Raw genomic sequence first — 24,461 nt, 5'->3', positions numbered from 1 at the left:
TTTTAATAAAATGCTTTTGGAGTAAATATAATTTTTAATGTATCTTAAAAACTTGGTTTATTCAGTATGAAATGGAGCTTAGTTATGTAGCATGAGGCTGTATATTCTGCAATATTTACATTTGTGGTAAATTTATTCAATGAATACAAGCTCTGCAAGCTGAGATAACATGCACTGCATTGATGCAATCACACAGTTTCACAGTAACCATGACATAAAACAAAGTTCAGGGATATTCCTTTATCCCATTGTTTTGCAAATCTATGTACACTACAAACTGTATGATTGAATCGGTTTTGATATCGCTGTTTTACTAACCTGAGCGTTTATTCTAAATAACCTTTTTTTGTTTTTCAAATATTAAAGACTCTACCAGCAAAAATGAGTCCTTACATTTAAAGAGCACCTGTCATTTCAGATCCATCATGGCAACACCTGTTAGTGGGCGTCTACTCGCCTGCTACCGCCACGCCCCTCACCTTTTTGTGTCACTACCGCATCCCCAGCTGTCCCATTAAAGTGAATAGGACTGTCGGTGAATCAACAGAGGGCAGAGATGACAGTTGTTCTTTAAAAATGTTTATCTTTCAATCATTGACAGACACAGCTTCTGATCTCCATAACCGTTGGGTTATACTGCCCCCAACAGGAGTAGAATACTAGGCAGAAAAAAAGTCTGGCTATGCCCATGGGCAGTCCCAAGGGCTATACTCCCTCTTTGCTATAGGCACTGAGTTTTTTTCTGCCTAGTCAGGAGTAAGGATCTATTTCCTTGCTGGGATCTCTGGTCCTGGCAAATATTTTATTTTTAGCTAAAACTTTTTTTCCTATGAGATCTACAATCAACTGCAGGACTGGGCGACGGGCTGGATAATCCTAGATCTACTGGTCACCCCAGTCTGGCCAGCAAGCATGTGCAGACCTCAGCTCTGCGCTAGATCGGCCGCGACATAGCCCCACTGGATGGGGGCTGGCCTGCGAGTTAAACGCCTCGCAAGGTTGCATATGACTGGGTCCTGGCTCAAATCGCAGCGTTCCTCCTGGCCGACAGCCCCCAATTTCCATGGAGAGGGGTTCGGGTCTGGAGCGGTGCCCGTCTGGTTCCTGGTATGGTGATTAGCTGTCCCCCTGGAGGGTTTTGGGGTGGACATGGGCCCCTCCTTGGGACGGTCTGACCCCCAGGTTCCCCTCCTTCCTATCAGGCATCCCCCCTTTTTTCATCTGTCCCCTATCCTATATATGTTGGGGCTGTTTGGGTGGTCTGGGCGCTTTGCTGGCGATGGGGGCCGTGGGGGGTGCGCTGGCGGCGATCAGACGATCGACTGTGCAGGGGGGGTTGTACCTGGTGGGGCCTCCTGCTAGGGCCCCCCCATCCTGGCTGGGTCTGTCCTTGAGGCCTAGGTTCCCTCCTGGGTCCCTGTAAGCCTCATGGTGCCGCCATTTTGTTGTAGCCTATGTGTTTCTATGCACAGCGGCCATGTTTGTGTTGTCTGGTGGCCATTTTGCGGTGGTTTGCTATTGAAAATAGGGGCGGCTATTGATCGCCGCATGTGGAGTGCAGATTATCCTGGTGGCTGCAATTGCCTTTCTCTGTGGGTGGTGAGGTTCTCTCCCTCTCTGATGAGAATCGCTTGTTGCTTGTGCCTGGCGAGCGGGTAAAGCTGCCAGAGCGGTGGTGGTTGTCCCTTGCAGTGTTTTACACTTTGTGGGGTCCCCTTGGTGACTCATGGAGTCTTTGGAGCACATCTCCCTCCCTGATCCCCTCTCTGAGGCTGCAGGGCCCTCCTGGTCCCTACCATCCACCGATGCACTGACGGCAGTCCTAGAGTCCTTTGTGTCCCGGGTGGAAGTAGCTTTTGGGCGATGGGCTAGCAAAAATCGCCCCTGCCTCATCTGACTCATTAGATCCTGAATCTGATTCGGGCACTGCGGACGTGGTTCACCCTGCTGGGTCTCCGAACACGCGCCTAGAATCCTCGAATCCTCCACGTCTGCAACCACGCACAAAAAGGCGCTGGTGGAAGCACTAATTGTCTGTGCGTGAGACCTTGAAGATGGAAGACGCAGCTGCGACAGAGGCGCAGGTTCCCTTTGGCACTCACAAGCCATTCAGAGCAGCAAAGGTGTTTCCTTTCCCCACCTATTTTGACAGAATTGTCGCTAAAGAGTGGGGACGACCAAAGCATCCCCTTGGGTTCCCTAAGCACTTTACTAGGCGTTACCCCTATAAGGAGGTGGACCCTCCAGTTTCCAGATTGAACAAGGCAATCATGATTCCGGTTGAGGAGTCCCCAGCTTTTAAAGACCCGGCTGACAGGAAGGCAGAGGCTGTGGCCCGCAATATGTACACTCTGGCTGGTTCGGCACAAGGGCCAGTATTCACCATTGCCCTGGTGTCACAAACTCTCACCGAGTGGGCTAGATCTGGACGTAGAACAGCTCCCCCCTGTCTTTGCTGAGCTGGCGGCTAGCTGGTCCAGGGGCTGCAGTTTTTGTGATGCCTCTTTGGATGCGGCTCCCCTAGTGGCACAGTTTTCTGTTTCGGCAGTAGTCGTTTGGCGTGTCTTTTGGCTCAAATACTGGTGTGCGGACCAGACTTCTACAAAGGCCTTGACTGATCTTCCCTTTTAAGGAGATCGCCTGTTTGGAGCTACCCTTGATAACATCATTCAAGGTCTCACAGGGGAAGAGTACTTTTCTTCCCCAGGCTACTAAGGGCAAGGAACTTCGTCGTAGGCGTGGGCCTTCCTTCTCACCTCATACGTTTTTTCGTCCCTCAGGGTCAACTGACAAGGGCTCGAAGCCTTTTGGGGCCTCCTCTGAAGGATCCAAATTAACCTGGTCTGGTAAACCAAGAGCGGCCTTCTCCAGACCCGTGGACAAGGCTCTTTCAGCATGAAGGTGCGTCCTCACCCAGACCCATATCAGGGGTGGGGGGACGTCTAAGCTGGTTTCCGGATCTGTGGACTTCCCTGGTTCAAGACAAGTGGGTTCGCAAAGTTATTTGGTCTGGCTACAAGATCGAGTTTCGCTCTTGTTCCCCGGCTAGGTTCTTTCCTTCCAATGTGCACCTGTCCCGGACCGCTTATAGGGGTCTGTTTGCTGCAGTACAAGACCTTTTGCCTCAAGGGGTGATTTTCCCGGTTCCGACTTCAGAATGTTTTCAGGGTTTTTACTCAAACTTGTTTACAGTTCCCAGGAAGGAATACAAAGTGCTTCCAATCAGAAGTTCAGAATGGAGTACATTCGCACGGTGGTGGCATCCCTGCATCAGGGGGATTTTCTTGCCTCTACCAACATCAAGGATGCCTACCTTCACATTCCAATATGTGCCAGTCACCAGCGCTTTCTCCACTTTGCCGTAAGAGAGGAACATTGAGTTTGTGGCGTTAACCCTTTGGTCTCGCCTTCGCTCCTCGGGTCTTCACAAAAGTGTTAGCCCCGGTGCTAGCTTTGTTACGCCAACAAGGGATCGCGGTGCTGGGCTACTTGGACGATCTCCTTCTGCGAGCAGAGTCTCCTACTGTTCTGGTGGAAAGCCTGGAGATCACAATATGAACTCTGCGGGAATTTGGCTGGGTTCTGAATTTTCAGAAGTCTGCTCTTCCGTCCACAAAGCTGGAATATCTGTGCCTGACTCTGGCCTCGGCCTTAGCCAGAGTGCTTCTTCCTCAAACTGCAAGCTGCAAGCGTCTCATGGTCAACCCCCCGGACTTGCATGCGGGTGCTGGGCCTGATGGTGTCTACGTTCGAAGCGGTTACGTTTGCACAGTTCCATACGAGTTCCCTGCAAAGGGAGATTCTGGCCAAATGGGACAAGACTCTGCAGTCTCTGGACAATCCGATTCGGCTGAGTCGGGGAGTGAAGGAGTCCCTAATATGGTGGCATCAATCTCCGGCGCTTTCTTTTGTATTGGACAGTGGTCACCACGGATGCCAGCCTGTCTTGCAGGGGAGGTGTCCTCAGCAAGCATTCTGCTCAGGGGATCTGGACACTGGAAGAGTCCAGACTACAGATCAATGTCTTGGAACTCTGAGCAATCAGACTGTGACTGGACCATTGGACGGATCATTTTTGGGTTTGTCCAGTGCACATTTAATTGGACAATGCCACGGCCGTGGCTTATGTCAATCACCAAGGGGGCACAAGAAGTGTCCTGGCGGCTCTGGAGGTAGCAGGCACTCTCTGGTGGGCAGAATGGTTCATTCCAGCCCTCTGCGCCGTACACGTTCCTGGGGTGGAAAACTGGCAGGCAGATTACCTCAGTCGGCAGGTGTTGGACCAAGGGGAGTGGTCCCTTTTATCTGGAGGTGTTTCATCATTTGTGTCTCCGGTGGGGCATCTCCGAGGTGGATCTGTTGGCGTCTCGGCTCAACAGAAAGGTGCAGAGGTTTGTGGCTTGGTCAATGGATCCTCTAGCGGAGGCCACAGACGCACTGGTGGCCCCGTGGGGTCAGTATCCTCTGATTTACGCCTTCCCTCCTCTCTCTTCTGTGCAGGATCGAGGCAGAAAGGATTTCGGCCATCTTAGTGGCTCTGGACTGGCCTCGCTGGGCTTGGTACGCCGATCTGGTGCGCCTGGTCCCCGACTTTCTTGGAAGCTTCCTCTCAGGGAGGATCTTCTGTCCCAAGGATCGATCTTCCATCCTGCTTTACAGTCGCTGGCTTTGATGGCTTGCCTGTTTGAACGCCAGGTGCTGAAGGATAGAGGTTTATCTGAGTCGGTAATTCCTACACTGTTAAAAGCTAGGAAATCTACTTTTAGGAAGTTCTACAATCGTATGTGGAAGACCTACATTGCTTGGTGTGAGTCTCTTGGGGTTCATTCTCGGGAGATTTCCATGCTTACACTGTCCCAGAAGGTGGCCTTTTTGGTGGCTTTCACCTCTGCGCGCAGGGTGTCGGAACTGGCGGTGTTATCCTGTCGTTCACCTTACCTGGTGATTCAGAGATAAGGTGGTTCTTCGCCCCTGTCCGTTCCTTCCAAAGGTTGTCTCTGATTTTCATTTGAATGATAACATTGTGTTGCCTTCCCGGTGTCCCAGGCCTAAACATCCGAAGGAAATTGCCTTCCATGCCTTGGATGTGATCTAGACAATTGGGGTGTACCTGGCAGCTACAGTCTTTCAGGAAGTGAGACTCATTATTTGTGCTCACAGATGGGCCTCGTAAAGGGTTGTCCGCTTCCTCTGCGACCATTTCCAGATGTATCAGACAGACAGACAGTGATTCAGGCCTATTCCATCAAGGGTCAGGTTCCTCCTTTCCCTGTCAAGGCGCACTCTACTAGGGCGCTTAGTGCCTCCTGAGCCTTCCGTCATCGGGCGTCGGTGACTCAGGTTTGCAAGGTGGCACACTTTCACAAAGTTTTATAAAGTGGATGTGTTGGCATCTGCAGATACTTCTTTTGGCCGCAAGGTTTTGCAGGCTGCTGTTGAGAGGACCTGATCCTCTTTGAGGGTGTATTGTTTTTTTCAGGTGTTTTTGTGTAGCAGCTGTTGCCTGTTTGGCTACTGTTTAGCCTTGGGAATTCTTTTGCTGTTCCCACCCCTCATGTTTAACACTGCTTTGAGACGTCCTAATGGTTTTGGAGATTAGAAGCTGTGTCCATCAATGAACGAAAGAGAAAGTGGGATTTTTGACTTACTGTAAAATCCATTTTTCTGATGTTCATTGATGGATACAGCACCCACCCCTATGTGGAGTTGTAATTCTTCTGACACTGCTTGTAACAATAGCAGAGAGCCTAGAGCAGAGAGATTTATACCCCCTAGGACTGCCCATTGGCGTAACCAGACTTTTTTTCTGCCTAGTGTCCTACCCCTGTAGGGGGCAGTATAACCCAACGGTTATGGAAATCAGAAGTTGTGTACGTCAATGAACATTAGAAAAATTGAATTTACGGTAAGTCAAAAATCAAATTTTTTTTAAATCAAGGTAATTTAAAGCCAGCCTTTTTACTAGTTATTTGACTCTTGATTTAAATAAAATCCACCTTGCTCTATATGGGGGAGGGGAGCCTGCAGTATCAAGAATAGCCGTTTGGCATCATTGTGCACTCTGCACTTGCATGCCATTGGCTGTTATTGATGAGGCAGGTACTTTCCACTCCTCGTATCAACGTCCACTGGTACCCATCATCCTCATGTCCCTTCCTAGGGTGCCATCAGTAGGCGGAAGAGACTGAAGAGAAATCGTCAGCTCCTGGAGATCCTGCAAACTCTGAAATCCCCGAGCACCCAGATCCCCGACCTCCCACCACCCCCAGAAGATGTCCATTCTCCGAAGAAGCAGAAGAAGGTGACACCAGGTGGGACGATGTCTTCTCCAGAATGTCCGTTGGTCTCTCTGCGTAGAGTAGAGTTGTGGTCTGGGCAGTTTGTCTGCCAGTTTCCCCAGATTTCCTCCATAAATTCTTTGTAATGTATAATGCACTCTGAGATTTCACCAGTCTGTTAAGACTCTCCACCTGTAACTGATTTCTCCACCCACTCTGTAGAAAGCGAGGAAGATTCTCCGGGGCGGTGGTTAATAATCAAGGAGAGGACACAGTGGAACAGTCCAAGTAGTAGGGGTAATAATAAAGGAGAGTGAACAATGGAACAGTCCAGGTGGTGGGAGGGGGTGAATAAAGGTAAGGGCACAGTTGAACAGTCTATGTAGGGCAGGCGTGACGCACAACCTCAAATCTGTGGAATCCACAGCCTCCTTTGGGTGCACGCCATTCTGCTGAATGATTGGTGGAACGATGTCTTTCTCCAGATTGCCTGTTGGTCTCTCTGCGCAGAGCAGAGCTGTGGTCTGGACAGTTTAACCAATTTTCCCAGATTTATAGGGGTAATAATAAAGGGGAGTAAACAATGGAACAGTGCAGGTGGTGGTGGGAAAATAAAGGTAAGGGCACAGTGGAACAGTCTATGTAAGGTAGGCATGCTCAACACTTAACCTGCAACCTCAACCCTATGGATCCCACAGCCTCCTTCGGGAGCATGCCAGTCTACTAAATGATTGCTGGTCCTCCATAATCCTGGCAGCTATCGCACACAAACCACTATTTTGGGCAGCTCTCTTTCCTTCCTAACAGACACGGGGAGAGGAGCCTTTAGCCGCATTGATTACTTCTAGTGACATCCATACAGGGGTTCTGAAGGTGAATTGTCATTCAGGGAGCATGTGAGTGCATGATGTTTTCTTTAGTTAACACCTTGCCACCCGGCCATCAATCAGCTATAGGTTTGCTTTTACCATCCTGACTGAACGTTACATCATATGACGTCCTTAACATTGCGCCGTTCATGCGTGCCCCCGGGGGCGCGCAGCATGGCAATCGATGGTGAGCTGTCCCTCAGAAATAGTGCATCACCAATCGGGGTAAAGACTCGATGACGTAGGCTCTTTACCGTTTGATCAGCTGTGTCCAATCAGCAGAGGAAGAAGGCAGCAGACAGAAATGACACTTAATGCTCTGGATTGAGAATATATATATATATATATAATATATATATACACACACACACAGTATCCCACAAAAGTAAGTACACCCCTCACATTTTTGCAAATATTTATTATATTTTTTTTATGTGACACTACTGAAGAAATGACACTTTGCTACAATGTAAAGTAGTGAGTTTACACAAATGTGAGGGGTGTACTCACTTTTGTGAGATACTGTATATATGAGCGAGAGAGATTTGCTTTTATCCTATTTCATGTCTGAGGTTTACAACCACTTTTTGAACCAACATTTGGCACGGCTGCTGACTCTCAATCCCAGCAACTCCCACGAGCCAATCAGAATAGTTTCCAACCATAGGACCACTTTGTCAGATATAACCTAGTGATCACATTCAGGTTGAGACTTAACAAGTTAGATGACTCACATGCACACTGCATAAGGAAGTCGTTTCACCAAAGTTTTTCATAGTTAGCTCTGTCTTTCAAGAGACAAAGTGCATTTTTTCCCATCTTTCTAGGTCAGGGGTCTTCAAACTATGGCCCTCCAGTTGTTCAGGAACTACTATTCCCATCAAGCCTAGCCATGGCTGTGAATGTCAGAGTTTTACAATGCCTCATGGGTTGTGTAGTTCCGCAACAGCTGGAGGGCCGTAGTTTGAGGATCCCTGTTCTAGGTGGTACTTATCCTGAGCTAGCTCAGTCAACAGCCCCCCATCGCTGACTGACCATGCTGTTCACGAGGAAATAAATACTGAATTATGCCTTAGTGACTGCACTTGTCTTAGACATCAGATGTGCAACCCAACCCAGACGAGCGCTGTCACTACCTCCTGCAGAGAGAGACAGGAGGAGAGAGATTGGCAATAGGGGGAGGAAGAGGAATGACTGCGGGGGGCATAGCAGAGGGGTCCATAGCTACTGGGCTCTGCTGGACCTCCCTCCTTAGAATTATAGACAAATGGGGCTTTATACACTTGTTTTGCTCACAGCCAAAACTACAGGACATAAAGGAATGCTTTTCTGACAAATGGTTCTGCATATTGTTTCTAAAGTGCAGATTGTTCTAAATCAGCAGAAGCTTTTATTCCCGCTGAGACTTCTTTAGGGACCTTAGATTGTAAGCTCCTTGAGGGCAGGGACTGATGTGAATGTGCAATATCTATGTGAAGAGCTGCGTAAATAACAGCACTATATGAGTACCTGTAATAACCGGCATTTGTTTACATTATTATTATCGCATTTCTTTTCCTTAGTGCTGTCAGTGTCTGAGGAAAGGAAAGCCGATAACTGGCTTTCCAGATACAGGGGACATTTACACTAATGATCAGTGCCCACCAAAGCAGCCTCATCCGCGCATATCAGGGAAGAAGAAAAATTGCCTTTCTCTTTTGTTGACGGACACGGCTCCTGGTATTCCTAACCTTTGGGTTATACTGCTCCCTACAGGAGTAGGACTCTAGGTAGAAAATAATTTTGGCTACACCCATGGGCAGTCCCAGGGGGTATATTCCCTCTCTCTGCTATAGCCACACAGTTTTTTTTTTTTTTTTTTTTTTTTTTTCTGCCTAGTCAGGATTAAGGACCTAGTTCCTTGCTGGTATCTTTGGTCCTGGCAAAAAAAATTTTCTCCTGGGTTTTTCCTGTGAGATCTACAATCAACTGCTGGACTCCAGTGGTCACCCCAGTCTGGCCAGCGAGCGCACGCAGATCTCAGCTCCTTGCTTGGTCGGCCGTGACCTAGCCCTACTGGACGGCGGCTGGCCTGTGAGTTAAACGCCTTGCAAGGTCGCATATGACCGGGTCTCTGCCTGAGTCACAGCGTTCCTCCTGGCCGACAGATCCCCCCCCCCCCCCCCCGAATGCGATGGAGAGGACTTCTGTCTGGAGTGGTGCCCGCCTGGTTCCTGGAATGGGGAGTAGCTGTCCCCCCCTCTCCCCCTGGAGGGTTTATGGGGTGAACATGGGACCCCCGGGTTCTCCTCCTTCCTGCAGGCACCCCCCCCCCCCTTGCCGAGTCCCACACCTGCCTCCCCTCCACATACACTGGGGCTGTTTGGGTGGTCTAGCCACTGTTCCTGGGGTGGGGGCAGGGTGCTTGCCAGCGATGGGGGCCCAGGGGGTGCGCCACCGGCGATCAAACGATCAACTGTGCGAGGGGGTTGTACCTGGTGGGGTCTCCTGCCAGGGCCCCCCCATCCTGCCTGGTTCTGTCCTTGAGGCCTTATCTCCCTCCGTGCCTCGTGTTGCCGCCATTTTGTTGTCGGCTGTGTATTCCTATACACGGCCGCCATGTTTGTGTAGTCCGGCGGTCATTATGCTGTGGTTTGCCATTAAAAAAATAGCGGCGGCCATGATAGTGGAGCCCTGTGGGGTTCCCCATCCCCTGGTGCTGACTCCTGGATGATTTTACTTCCTGATCCCTACATGTGTAGTGCATTATCCTGGTGACTGCAGGCGCTTGTTTCTGCGGGTGGTGAGTTTGGTGGGCTCCTCTCCCTCTCTGCTGAGGATCGCTTGGTGCTTTGTGCCTGGCAACTGGGTGGTGCTGCCAGCACGACGGGGGCTGTCCCTTTTATTTTTAACACCTTTTTTGTGGGGTCCCCCTGGTTACTCATGGAGTCTTTTGAGCACATTTCCCCACCTGATCCTCTCTCTGAAGCTGCAGGTCCATCCGGGTCCCAACCTTCCATCCATGCGCTAACGGCAGTCCTGGAGTCCAGTATGTCCCAGGTGGAGGTGGCTTTTGGGCAACGGCTAGCAAAAAAGGTCAAGGGATCCTCTGGCGGATGCCACAGACACGCTGGTGGGCCCGTGGGGTCAGTAACTGCTGATTTACGCCTTCCCTCCTCTCAAGCTTCTGCACAGATTTCTGTACAGGATCGAGGCAGAAGGGATTCTGGTCATCTTAGTGCCTCCGGACTGGCCTCGTCGAGCTTGGTACGCCGATCTGGTGGGGCTGGTCGCTGACTTTCCTTGGAAGCTTCCTATCTGAGGATCTGCTGTCCCAAGGACTGATCTTCCATCCTGCTTTACAGTCGCTGGCTTTGACAGCTTGGCTGTTGAACGCCAGGTGCTGAAGGATAGGGGTTTATCTGAATCAGTGATTCCTTCTCTGTTGAAAGCTAGGAAATCTACTTCTAGGAGGATCTACCATTGTATATGGAAGACTTAAGGCCCGTACACACGTACCGATTGTTGGCCGTGAATTTTCGGCCGCCGCCCGATCGGCCGATTATCGGCTTGTTAGTATGATGCTTCCGACAACCGACTGCGACTTTTCGGCCGAACAAAATCTGGTGTGCAGGCTAAAAAAATTTTTGTTGGCCAACAACAGAACGGCCGATTGTTCGTCAGTCAGTACAGATTTCGGCCGACAAAAATGTGATGATCAAGACTGGGCATGCTCAGTGAAGAAAAAACACACGAAAAGTAGAACAGAACATGACCTCACTTCTGCAGTTGGTTGTTGTTGGCCGACAAAATTCGTGTGCAGTCTAGAGCACATTTCAACCAACACAACAACACTGGACAAAAGACGGCCGATCGGTCGGCCAACAATCGGTGCATGTGTATGGGGCTTTACATTGCATGGTGTGAGTCTCTTGGGGTTCACCCTCGCTCCTTCTCGTGGCTCGGATCTTGACCTTCCTTCAATGGGGGAGTTGAACAGAAATTGGCCTTGAAGTACCATCAAGGGCAAGGTGTTGGCTTTGGCAGTTTTCTTCTAACGACCTTTGGTCATACACTCCCTAGTACCTTTCTTCAGGGTGTCTGACATTTGGTCCCTCCAGTGCGGGCTCCGTTGCCACCTTGGGATCTCAATTTGGTGCTTTTTAGCTCTACAGAAGCTTCCCTTTGAAAATATTCGGGAGATTCCCCTGCTTACGCTGTCCCAGAAGGTGGCCTGTTTGGTGGCACCTTCTGGGACACGCAGGGTGTCGGAACTGGTGGGTTTATCCTGTTGTTCACCTTATCTTGTGATTCACAGGGATAAGGTGGTTCTTCGCTCCTGTTGGTCGGTCCTTCCAAAGGCTGTCTCTGATTTTCATTTGAATGAAGACATTGTGTTGTTTTCACTGTGTCCCAGGCCCAAACATCCGAAGGAAATTGCCTTGCATGCCTTGGATGTGGTCTGGGCAATTAGGCAGCTATGGAGTCTCAGGAAGTCGGACTCTCTATTTGTGTCATGGACAGACCTCAAAAAGGGTTGTCTGCTTCCTCTGTGTCCATTTCCAGATGGATCAGACAGACGGTGGTTCAGGCCTATGTCGTCAGGGGTCAGGTTCCTCCTTTCCCTGTCAAGGCGAACTCTACTAGGGCGCTTAGTGCCTCCTGTGCCTTCCGTCAGGCGTTAGTGACGCAGGTTTGCAAGGCGGCCACCTGGTCGTAGGTGCATACTTTTACTGAGTTCTATAAAGTGGATGTGTTGGCATCTGCTTATGCTTCCTTTGGCCACAAGGTTTTCCAGGCTGCTGTTGAGAGAACCTGATCCTCTTTGAGGGTGTATTGTTTTTTTCAGGTGGACCCCAGTGGTTTGGTTGAGCTCCTGTTGCCTGGTTGGCTGTTTGGCCCTGGGAATTTTTTGGTTCCCATTCCTCATGTTTAACACTGCTTTGTGACATCCCAATGGTTATGAATACCAGGAGCTGTGTCCATCAATGAACGAAAGAGAAAACTGGATTTTTGACTAAATCCATTTCTCTGTTCATTGACGGACACAGCACCCACCCCTCTGTAAAGTTATTTTACTGACGCTGCTTGTAACAAAACTGAGTGTTTGTAGCAGAGAGGGAGTATACCCCTTGGGACTGCCCATAGGTGTAGCCAGAATTATTTTCTGCCTAGTGTCCTACTCCTGTAGGGTGCAGTGTAACCCAATATTTATGAATACCAGGAGCTGTGTCCGTCAATGAACATCCAAGAAATGGATTTTACGATAAGTCAAAAATCCCATTATTTGCAAAATTGAATAAACAAAACTAAGGTTTTTTTAGGGGTTTTGTTTTCAAAATTTTTGATCTTTTTTTTTTTTTTTTTTTTTTTTTTGTTTAGCAAAAAAAAAAAAACCCAGTGGTGAATACAACCAACAAAAAGCTCTTTCTCAAAAAAAAAAGATAAAAATGTCATATGGGTACAGTGTTGCATGACCACGCAATTGTCATTCAAAGTAGTGCAAAAATGGCCTGGTCAGGAAGGGGATTAAAGTGCCCAGTATTGAAGTGGTTAATAAGGAAGCTTATTGCACTTCTAGGGCAAGTGCTTCCCTGGTTTATCATTTTTGGTTTAGATTGTCCGCAGTCCTTGTTTTGGCAATTCAAGAGATGGCTGCAAAGACCCCAATAAAGTGAAGGCTGTAACACTGGTTCGGAGGTTTTTTGGCTGGTCACACCTGAGCACAAGAGTGGGATTAATGGTGATCTAGTTAATAAAAAAAGGTCACTCTTGCGAATAAACTGTGGGTAAGCATCCAACAAGGATTAGTCCCATGGAAAATGACGATCCTGATTGTTTGCCGACCCGCCACAGTACAATTACTGCAGCAGGTCGGCTCATACAATCACAATCACGTACCTGTATGTCACAGCTTTCTTTGGGTCCACACACGCATGCACCAAGACTGTGTTGCCATTTGCTGTAGCACAAGCCGATCTACAGGTCCCAGCCATAGATTTATGGCCGGTGTTCTGTCGATTACTGCAGAGCTTCGGTTATGCCTGCGACTGCAGCTGGCCTGATTAAAATGATGCGCAGATCGTCGAAAGAATCATTCGACAATCTGCAGTAATCAACAGAACACCAGCACTTTTGCTGATCGGCTTAGGGAATGACAGAAGAGAGCCCTGTGTTGAAAAAAACACAGGGCTCTCTTCCTACAGCAGCGATTAGCCGTTTAATATCTCCCTGCAAAGGAGGGAGTAAAAACTGGCACATTGTTTAGTAAAACACAGCACAGTGCACACAGCAAATACTGGTAGGGCACACATTTAACATTATTATTATAATATATTATACAGGATTTATATAGCGCCAACAGTTTGCATAGCGCTTTTCAATATACAGGGAGACAATACACCAAGAATATAATTCAATACAAGAGGATTAGAAGGACCTTGTTCCTGCAAGCTTACAATCCTAAGAGGGAGGCGCTGGTGAAACAAAAGGTAGTAGCGGTGAGGGGTGGACTGATGAGGGAAGTAGAAGATTTGGTTGTTAGGTGGAGGCAGGATAGGCCTCCCTGAAGAAATTTGTTTTCAGGGATTGCCTAGAAGTGGACAGAGTAAAGCCCCGCACACACGATCGATCGGCCGTCTTTTGTCCGGTGCTGTCCTGTCGGTTGAAAAGTGCTAAAGACTGCACACGAATTTTGTCGGCCAACAACAGCCGACTGCAGAAGTGATGTCATGTGATGGTTAACTTTCCGTGTGTTTTTTTCTTCTCTGAGCATGCCCAGTCTTGCTCATCTGCTGTTTGTCGGCCGAATTCTGTACTGACTGGCGAACAGTCAGGCAGTCGGCTGTTCTGGTGTTGGCCAACAAAAATTTTAAAGCCTGCACACCAGATTCTGTTCGGCCGAAAAGTCGCAGTCGGTTGTCGGAAGCATCATACTAACAAGCCGACAATCGACCGATCGGTCGGTGGCCGAATATTTACGGCCGACAATCGCTACGTGTGTACAGGCCTCAAGAGATAACCAGACAGATTGGGGTAGTGAGTTCCAGAGGATAGGAGAGGCTCTGGAGAAGTCCTGGAGACGAGCATTTAACCCCTTTGATCGCCCTAGATCAGTGATGGAAAACCTTGGCACCCCAGATGTTTTGTAACTACGTTTCCCATGATGCTCATGCACTCTGCATTGTAGTTAAGAATCATGGGAAATATGGTTCCAAAACATCTGGGGTGCCAAGGTTCGCCATCACTGCCCTAGATGTTAACCCTCTTCCCAGCCAGTGTCATTAGTACAGTGACCATGTATATTTTTAGTACTGATCACTGTATTTGTGTTACTCCTGATTTCAGTGGCATAGTAAGTCGTCAACCCCCCCCCAGCGTCCTTTGTCAGAACCGCACTATAGCAGTCCGACTAGAAGTCACTGATCGCATCCCATAAATATATATTATTAAAAAATAAATAAAAATTCCAGTATATGTATCATAGTTTGTAGACGCTATAACTTTCATGCAAACAAAAGTCATGTAACAGAATACATTTTGGCCAAAATGTATTTGATGAAGAAATTAGATTTCTTTTTTTTTTTTAAATTGGGTATGTTTTTTAGCAGAAAGTAAAATTTATTATTTTTTTTTTTTAATCGAAATCTTCAGTCATTTTTCATTTATATCGCAAAAAATAAAAAAGCAAGTGATGATCGAAAACCCACAAAAGAAAGCTCTATTTGTGTGAAAAAAATAAAAAGTATTTAATTTTTGTTTGCGTACATCGCTGCATGACCGCACAATTAGCAGTTAAATTAAAATGGCCTGATCATGAAGGGGGTACAAAGTGGTTAAAATCTTCGTTATGCTATTCAAAACAAAAGAATTTACATTCTGAACCCATTTATATTCGTTGTGGCCCGCAACAGGTTACCAAATCACTTAAGTGGCCTGGGCTCTTTAAAAGGTGGAGCACCCCTTATGTAGGGGGTAGATATTAAAGGAGGAGACACAGTGGAACAGTCCATGGGTCAGAAGAGGTAATGAAGCGAAGGAAAAATGGGAAGAGTCCATAGGAGGGTAGACATTTAAAGCAGAGAACACAGCAGTCAAGCAGTCCATGGGGGGTATTGAAGGAGAAGACACACTGGAACAGTTTTTTTTTTTTTTTTTTGGGGGGGGGGGGGTAAAAAAAAGAGGAGAGCACAGTGGACCAGTCCATTGGGGGGGGGGGGTAAATATTGAGATTGATGGAGAGGACACAGTGGAGTTGTCCATAGTGTGGAAAAATATAAAAGAGGACACAGTGGGACAATCCATTTTGGGTGGGGTTGCTCTTTAAAGGAGAGGACAAAGTGGAACAGTCTGGTGGTATGAACTAACAATAAAGGAGAGAACACAGTGAAACAGTCTGTAGGGAATGGATAATGAGGTAGAGGATGCAGTGGATTGTAGGGAATGGATAATGAGGTAGAGGATGCAGTGGATTGTAGGGAATGGATAATGAGGTAGAGGATGCAGTGGATTGTAGGGAATGGATAATGAGGTAGAGGATGCAGTGGATTGTAGGGAATGGATAATGAGGTAGAGGATGCAGTGGATTGTAGGGAAAGGATAATGAGGTAGAGGATGCAGTGGATTGTAGGGAATGGATAATGAGGTAGAGGATGCAGTGGATTGTAGGGAATGGATAACGAGGTAGAGGATGCAGTGGATTGTAGGGAATGGATAACGAGGTAGAGGATGCAGTGGATTGTAGGGAATGGATAATGAGGTAGAGGATGCAGTGGATTGTAGGGAATGGATAATGAGGTAGAGGATGTAGTGGATTGTAGGGAATGGATAATGAGGTAGAGGATGCAGTGGATTGTAGGGAATGGATAATGAGGTAGAGGATGCAGTGGATTGTAGGGAATGGATAATGAGGTAGAGGATGCAGTGGATTGTAGGGAATGGATAATGAGGTAGAGGATGCAGTGGATTGTAGGGAATGGATAATGAGGTAGAGGATGCAGTGGATTGTAGGGAATGGATAATGAGGTAGAGGATGCAGTGGATTGTAGGGAATGGATAATGAGGTAGAGGATGCAGTGGATTGTAGGGAATGGATAATGAGGTAGAGGATGTAGTGGATTGTAGGGAATGGATAATGAGGTAGAGGATGCAGTGGATTGTAGGGAATGGATAATGAGGTAGAGGATGTAGTGGATTGTAGGGAATGGATAATGAGGTAGAGGATGCAGTGGATTGTAGGGAATGGATAATGAGGTAGAGGATGCAGTGGATTGTAGGGAATGAATAATGAGGTAGAGGACCCAGAGGAACAATCCAAGAAGAAGGAGTAATAATAAAGTAGAGGAAACAATGGAAAATTCCAGATGGGCTGGAAAACAAAGGTGAGGACACACTGGAATAGTCATATGTAGGGGTAGAGATTAAAGGAGGGGACACAGTGCAACAGTCCATGGGGGATTTTGAAGGAAAGGACAGAGCGGGACAGTATATGGGGAAGGGGTGAGGGGAAAGTAGACCAGTCCATTGATGGTGGGGGGTAGATATTGAAAGACAGGACACATGGGAACAGTCCAGGGAGATGGCGGGCCAATTAAAGGAGAAGACATGGTGGAACACTACAGGAGAGAAGACACTGGAAGAATCAAGGGGGACATGAATAATAATGAAGAGGACTCCTAGGTAAAGTTCCTGATCTAATGTTTGCTCTGTTCCTTTCATCTGTAGGTATCAGTGCTACAAAGTCTTCCACCCCCAAATCTGAGGCTCCTTCCAGCGACACAGGAACACGACTGAACCGCAAGCAATGGAAGAACAAATTGAAGAACAAGAAGAGAAATCGCAACAAATTTAAACCATGTCCGGAGAAGCTGAAGAACACAATCGACAGTGGAGAGAAAGGAGAAACGGGGACAGGTGGGGAGAAGTCTGAATGTGATCCCCTAAGGGACCCAAGCAGGGACCATGGTGGGAAAGGAAAGAGATTGAAGAAAGACAGAGAAGGACTAGAAAGCGGATCCCACCTAATTGTCCAGGCAGGAAGTGTAAAGAGAAGTGGAAATAAAGCAGAAGAGCCTTACCTCCATGGGGGTAGTTCTACAGACAAAGGTGGACAGAAGGTCTGCAGGAAGGAGAAGACGACACCAGGAGACAGTAAATGTGGTCCAGCTTCACCCAGAATGACGCCAGTGGAGAAGGCCAGATTGGAGAAGTTGAAGAAGCTGCTGAAGAAAGAAAAAGCTAGGGGGACAAAAGATATGACCCCTGATGAGAATCCTGAAGACACCACTGGTGGCAATGACTCCAATCTACCAGAGGGAGAGGGAATAGACCGCTCCCTGACTTTGCGCTCCCGTATGGAGCAACGGCTGCATTCTGCTCGCTTTCGATACATTAATGAACAGCTGTATACGTCAGAGAGTCGGGAAGCTGTGCACCTCTTCCAGAGTGATCCTGAGGCCTTTACCATCTATCACACGGGATTCTCCCAACAGGTCCAACGCTGGCCTGTCAACCCCATCATTGAGATCATCAAATATGTCAAAAACAGGTTCGTGTTAGGAACTTTCAGGGAAGGTGGAGTGCAGGGGAATATATGGAGGAGGATGCCGGGAGTGTACAGTGAAGGGTGTAGAGTATGTACAGGAGAGGGGAATGCACAGAGAAAGGTGCAGGAAGTGTCTTGGGAAGAGTGGCGGGGGTGGATGGTCTTGGATAGTCTTTGGGAAGGAGGGAGGTGGTCCAGGGAGTGTGCAGCAGAAGAGTTTTAGAGGAGGAAGCAGTTTGTGGCTACAATGCAGCTACTTTTCTGGGAAGGCTTTCCACAAGATTTTTAAGTGTCTGAGGGTTCATTCAGCTAGAAGAGAGCGCTTTTGAGGTCAGGTACTGAAGTTGAATGATAAAACTTGGTTCACAGTTGGTGTTCCGAATCATTCCAAAGATCAGGGCTCTGTACAGTCCACTTGAGTTCCTCCACACCAAACTGGTCACACCATTTCTTTAGTAAGCTGGCTTTGTACACAGGGCACAGTCCTTCTGGAACAGAAAAGGTCCTTCACCAAACTGTTACCACAAGGTTGGAATCATCTAGTCATTTAAAATATCTTTGCATGCTGTAGTATCACCAGGACCCTTAATTGAAAACACCTGAACCCAATCATTTGGGGGGGGGGGGGGGTCTTCATACATTTAGCCATATAGTGTAGCCAAATAGAGAATATATAAGGGAGGATATGGGGATATTTGGGGGAGTCATACTGCAGCTTGTGTTGAATTCTCAGACTTTGCTAATGGTAATCACTCTTTATGTTCCAGGCCGGCCTCACTGGTGGTGGCAGATTTCGGCTGTGGTGATGCTCAGCTGGCACGCAGTGTTCGAAATAAAGTTCACTCTTTTGATCTGGTGGCTTTGAATGATTTTGTGACTGTGTGTGACATGGCGCAGGTAAGGAGTTGAAAATACCGCTGAATTGACTGCACACTTGTACAATGTATCACAATGTACAGATCTAGGGGGCAGGGGATCAAAAGAGCTTTCAGTGGGGTTCCGTCAGCACTTTCCCTCCTTGAGGTCCTCTGTAACATAACTCAGAGAGAAATTAAGTCTCTCTCACCCCCCCCCCCCCCCCCCCCCACCACCACCACCACCACCACCCAGGGATGTGACGGTAAACCACAGATAGCAGAAAAGAAAATGGCTCAATTCCCCCATAATATAGTCAGTGTTGTTGGGGGGGATCCCTCCTGCAAAGCCATTGTGTTCTCCCAGGGAGGAAGCTGTCCCGTAATTACTGCTAGAGGCTACAATAGCTGCTAGCAATAAGCCCATGTAAAATGCAACAGGCTAGTTGTTCCCAAGGTAAATTCAGTCTGCCCATACATGGTTCGAATCTTGTCTAGTCCCTGCTGAACCGGCTAAGATTCGAAGCCCCTAAGATTCGAACCGCCTATGGCCGACTTTACTGCTGGCAGAGGAAAGTTTGTTGGGAGACACTCTACCTCCACCGATCAAATGCACATTTTTCGCCAGCACACCACTTTGCCGAATAATGTCCGAAGTCTGTGATGTCTCCCATTGTTCGATGATCCGTGGTATGCTGATGAATATGTGCATTTGATCTGTGATGTCTCCAGTTCCAGCTGGTTGTTGCTTCAGCACCCTATACTCCCATGCCTTATCCAGGAAAGTGTGCGATGGGAATATAGACATTATCTTGTGACCATCCCCTCCAGTGTCTCAGCACTCTCGCCTGTCTCTAGGTACCGCTGTCGGACGGGATTGTCGATATCGCTGTCTTCTGTCTGTCTCTGATGGGGAAAAATCTCAGCGATTTTCTAAAAGAGGCAAATCGGGTTTTGAAGATGGAGTAAGTATACCTCTCCCACTATTTCATTGTTTAGGCTTAGCAGTCTCGTTGGACAGTCATGAAGAGTCTTTTCTAACGTAGGTGTGTCACTATTCGTTGAGGTAATCAGTCTCCTATAATCTAGTCAGTGGCCTCCTCTGGGATGTTACTGGCCCCTAAGGTCAGCCAACTCTTATGAGACGGTCAGGTAAAGTTTCTCATTGCTCTCAGGAAGGTTATACTGGTCACTGAGGTCAACAGTCTCCTATGAGATAGTCAGTAAAGGTCTCTTATTTCTCTCCTACTGGGATGTCACTGGGCATAGAGGTCCGCAATCTCTTTCAAGACAGGAAGTAACAGGCTGTTCGCTCTTTCTCTTAGGGGCATGTTGCTGGTCACCAGGGTCAGAAGTCCTTTTTAGGACAGTCAGTAAACATTTCTTATCTTTCTCAGGGGGTATTACTGGTTGCTGAGGTCAACAGTCTCCTATGAGACAGTTGCTGAAGGTTTCTTTTCTCTCTCAAGGAGGTTTTACTGCTTGTTGAAGTTAGCCATCGCTTATAAAATAGTCATTGAAGGTCTCATCTCTCTCGCTGTCTCCTACTGAGGTGTTACTGACCCGAAAGGCCAGTAACACTCTCCTATCGCTCTCTTTCTTTCTAGGGTGGTATTTTTGGTCACTGAGGTCAGCAGTCTCCTATGCAGCAGTCAGTGAAGGTCTTTTATGTCACTCAGGATGGGTGTTACTCATTACTGAGGTTAGCAGTCTCTTATGAGATCAGCTGGGGTCTCTTATTATTCCTAGGGGGTGTTACTGGTCACTAAGGTTAGAAGTCTCTTATGAGAAAATCAGTGGGGTCTCTTATCTCTCCTGGGGGCCTTACTGCTCCCTAAGGTTAGCAGCCTCTTATAAGACAGAAACAGTCTTTTATCTCTCTCTCTTTCTCTCACTCATAGAGGGGCCTTACTGGTCGCTGAGGTCAGCAGTCGGTTTGAGGACGTCAGGCAGTTTCTTCCTGCCATGTCACAGTTGGGATTCAAGTGCGTGAATAAGGTAAGCTGGGTCTCTGGATTCTCAAAGGTGGGATATTTTGGTGAATGGAACTCCAGAGAGGGCTGGGAGAGCTCACGTTTGTATTGCAGACACTTGCACCCAATGGCCTCAGAATACTGCAACAAATGTGTTTAGTTAAGGTACATTCTTAGCGTTGTGGTGGTCTCTGGCCTCGTTCATCCTCTGAACAAATTGCTTGCAAGTCAAAAGTGTAAAAGGGTCCCAATTTATGGGGTGAGGGGGGGGGGACATAAGCAGAGCCACGCACATTTAGAGCTGGTTCACACTACTCCGACTTGTTAGGTGACAATGGCACTTTTCCACTGCAAGTACCGGCTCGGCTCTACTCGGCCCTGCTTGGCCCGGTTTGCTTTTCCACTGCGGTACCGTGTCGGAACGGTTCGGTACGGTACGGTATAGGTTTGCTTTTCCACTAAAGTAGTACTAAAGTTAAGTGGGTGGGATAACAACAGGGTGGGTGGGATTCTCTGACCAATCAGTGGCTAGTAGTGACTGCATGCAAAGGATTGTGGGATATGGTACCAGTTTGGTACCTGTTGGAACCACAATCGAGTAGGTACTGTTTTTTCAGAGCCGTACCATACCGTTCGGTTCCATGCAGTGGAAAAGCAAACCTATACCGTACCGAACCGTTCCGACCCTATACCATGCGGTACCGCAGTGGAAAAGCACAAAAGCGTGCCGAGCCGGTACGGTTCTATGCAGTGGAAAAGCGCCTTTGGTGGCCCGACAAGTAGTGCTCCATTCTGTGCAATGGAACCGTTCTAATCGGAGGGACTCAAGTCTTACAAAAAGGTTCCTGCACTACTACTGGGCGAAGTCGGAGCGACTTGCATTGACTTCTAATATGAGAAGTCGTTTGCAAGCCGCAATGAAGTCGTGCTGCACGGGCGACTTTGAGTCGCCTTGGTGTGAACCGGCTCTTACTGATTAGTTTCTTGTGATAAATTGGTTTTCTCTGGAATCATGCTGCAAATATTTATCCTTCCCTACATGTCGGACTGACATAGAGCAAGCTGAAATGTCAAAATAGTTAGGGAGGTACCTGCAGGTTCCAAGCATGCACACAGCAAAGGCGTACTTTAAGGCATCAATAGCTGTGATTGCTGTGTGCTCCAATATTGGCCCACTGGGTGTTTTGTGGCTTTTCTTCACCACCTGATCATGTGACACCAAGTAAGAGCGGTTCTTGAGGGTGGTGTGACAATGGAGGGTTTTATATTAATGCAAAATCTCAGGCTACGGGTATACTAGTTATGTAACACTGGTGTTTCTTTCTCCAGAATACAGACAACAGTCACTTCTACCTCTTTGAGTTCAGCAAAGTCCGTCTGGCTCGTGATGCTTCCAAACATCCAGGATTGCAGCTCAAACCGTGTCTGTACAAGAAGAGGTGATTGGCCAAGACCCCTGGGAAACTTGTAGTGATTGGCTGTCCCGGATGTTCGGGGCACTGGAGGTGACTGACTTGGACATCCAGACACCTTACTTGATTACCTGGGGCTCCTGCAAGACTGGAGGGGATTGGATGGGCCCCTAGGGACAACAGTGGCAATTGCCTGTACCCTCAGCAGACTGGAAGCAATTGTCCAGGACCCCCAGAAGCCTTTACCTGTTTAAATACATTTTATTTTGTACAAGTCTTGTTGTTTCATGCTGATGACAATGTATTTTGGGGTGGGGGGATACATTGCGGAGGGGCAGACCGCATTCCTTTGGAGATCCTACAATACTATATAATTCACAGCTCCAGTTTACATCCATCTACATAAAGTGCTTGTTTATCAACCATCAAACCCTGAGCCGTGTAACCTAACATCTGCCATGTGGTGCTTGGACAGCGGCGGTGCTGACCTCCATCTGAAGAGACCAGTTGCTTGGCTCTTATGCAGAAAAATACTTTTGAGTTCTTCTATGCCTACTTGCCAAGGAGGAAGCCAGAGGCTGCTAACATTTCCAAAGGAGATCCTTCAAATGCTTGGGGATTCTTTCCCATCTCACAGGCTGGAGACCCTGGTTGGATGAGCAGGAGGGATTTCCAGAATAATCAAGTCCCATGTGTTTTGATTTACAACAGCTATAAATCCGGAATTCTACACACAGCTATTGTTCATTTCTTAAACTTCAGCATACAAATTTTTCAGAACTGTAGGATCAATGATACATTTTGGAATCTTTTTACAGAGAAAAAAAAGTTAAAACCAGGTGATAATTTTGTTTTTAATTTCCTTATCAAAAATGACTTAAAAAAAAATAAATAAACACCCGCCAAGAATACAAAACTTTAAAGTGAAACGAAAGCTCTGCTGTCACAAATTACGAGCAGGCCAGCTGCACTGGGTGGCGCGTTGTGTGTTCCATACTCTGTCTTTTCCACCATTGTGTGTTGAGAAGGCATCATCTGCTGCTTTGATGAGAACCACATGGAGTTCTAATCAGCAGTCGTTCCCACTGCATGTCTACAGTGACCTTGCTAGCCTTGGACCCTCAATGACTACCAGCTATCTGTGTTTTTTGAGTATCGGAGGCCTTGCTTCCTACTCTGAACTTACACGTGGTCACAATCCTACTCTGAACTTACACGTGGTCACAATCCTACTCTGAACTTACACGTGGTCACAATCCTACTCTGAACTTACATGTGGTCACAATCCTACTCTGAACTTACACGTGGTCACAATTTTTTTTTTTACTAAAACTGGAGAGTGCAAAATCTGATTCAGCTGTACATGGTAGCCAATCAGTCAAAGCTTAACCACTTCCCAACCGTCATATAGTAAAATGACGGCCGCAAAGTGGTTGTCCCATCCCGGCTGGGCATCACATGACGTCCAGCAGGATAGGGCAGCGGTGTGGTGTGTCACTCAGACACACTGCATCTCCGATACTGGTAAAGACCCTATGACGTAGGCTCTTTACCATGTGATCAGTTGTGTCCAATCACAGCTGGTTACATAGTAAATAGGAAGTGCTGTTGATGGGCTTTCGTCAGTTCGCTCCTGACAGGCGTGGGTAAAGGAGAGCCGGTAGGTGGCTCTCCTGATGGGGGGGGGGGGGGGGGGTCTGTGCTGGTAATCAGAGCATTGATTACCAGTGCAGACCCTTGGGGGGGGAGCCGTCAGGGATGCCAATCAGTGCTCATGGAGCCTGTTTCCTCATCAGTGCTGCCCATCACTGCCATCTATCAGTGCAACCCGCCAGTGCCCATCATTGCCATCTATCATTGCTGCCCAACAGTGCCCATCGTTGCCATCTATCAGTGCTGCCCACCAATGCCCATCGTTGCCATCTATCAGTGCTGCCCACCAGTGCCCATCATTGCCATCTATCAGTGCTGGAAACCAAAAAGAAACAAATCACCGCTCTGAAAGCAGCCAGCTGAGCCGGATGGATCCCGAGCAACTGTGGCAGTCCTGCAGGAATGGGTGCTCACCAAGGTCCGTATCCTCAGAACTCCATGTAAGTAGAAAAGAAAGTGGCACTTCCAGGTCCAGGAACTTGGAAACTTGAGTTTTATTCTTCAAATCAAAGGTACAACATCAGACAGGAACACAAGACAAACTGGACATCAGACGCGTTTCACACCTTAAGCAATGAATAAGCACAAGGTGTGAAACGCGTCTGCTGTCCAGTTTGTCTTGTGTTCCTGTCTGATGTTGTACTTTTGATTTGAAGAATAAAACTCAAGTTTCCAAGTTCCTGGGTCTGGAAGTGCCACTTTCTTTTCTACTTACATCATCTATCAGTGCTGCCCACCAGTGCCCATCATTGCCATCTATCAGTGCCGCCTATCAGTTCCCATCATCGCTGCATATCAGTGCCACCTATCAGTGCTGCATATTAGTGTCTTATCATCAGTGCTCGTCCGAGCAGGAAATAACTTACTTATTTACAAAATTTTATAACAAACAGAAAAAAA

At 47.7% G+C, this 24,461-nt stretch overlaps 1 protein-coding gene across 1 annotated transcript in view; it reads left to right on the top strand.

The window, feature by feature from the left end:
* Window positions 1-22,294, top strand: part of RRP8 (ribosomal RNA processing 8) — a 28,072-nt gene extending 5,778 nt beyond the window's left edge. Inside the window, exons 3-8 of the mRNA XM_082245507.1 lie at window positions 6,161-6,311; window positions 16,850-17,672; window positions 18,437-18,566; window positions 19,382-19,488; window positions 20,425-20,521; window positions 21,826-22,294. Coding sequence (XP_082101633.1) covers window positions 6,161-6,311; window positions 16,850-17,672; window positions 18,437-18,566; window positions 19,382-19,488; window positions 20,425-20,521; window positions 21,826-21,939 — 1,422 coding nt within the window. The 3' untranslated portion in view covers window positions 21,940-22,294. The remainder of the gene's footprint in view (window positions 1-6,160; window positions 6,312-16,849; window positions 17,673-18,436; window positions 18,567-19,381; window positions 19,489-20,424; window positions 20,522-21,825) is intronic.
* Window positions 22,295-24,461: the final 2,167 nt, after the last annotated feature.

Source organism: Pelophylax lessonae (genome assembly GCF_965119305.1).
Source record: "Pelophylax lessonae genome assembly, chromosome: 2".
Lineage (NCBI taxonomy): Eukaryota > Metazoa > Chordata > Amphibia > Anura > Ranidae > Pelophylax > Pelophylax lessonae.
Note: the sequence above shows the minus strand (reverse complement) of the source record. Positions and strands in the feature narration are given on the sequence as shown.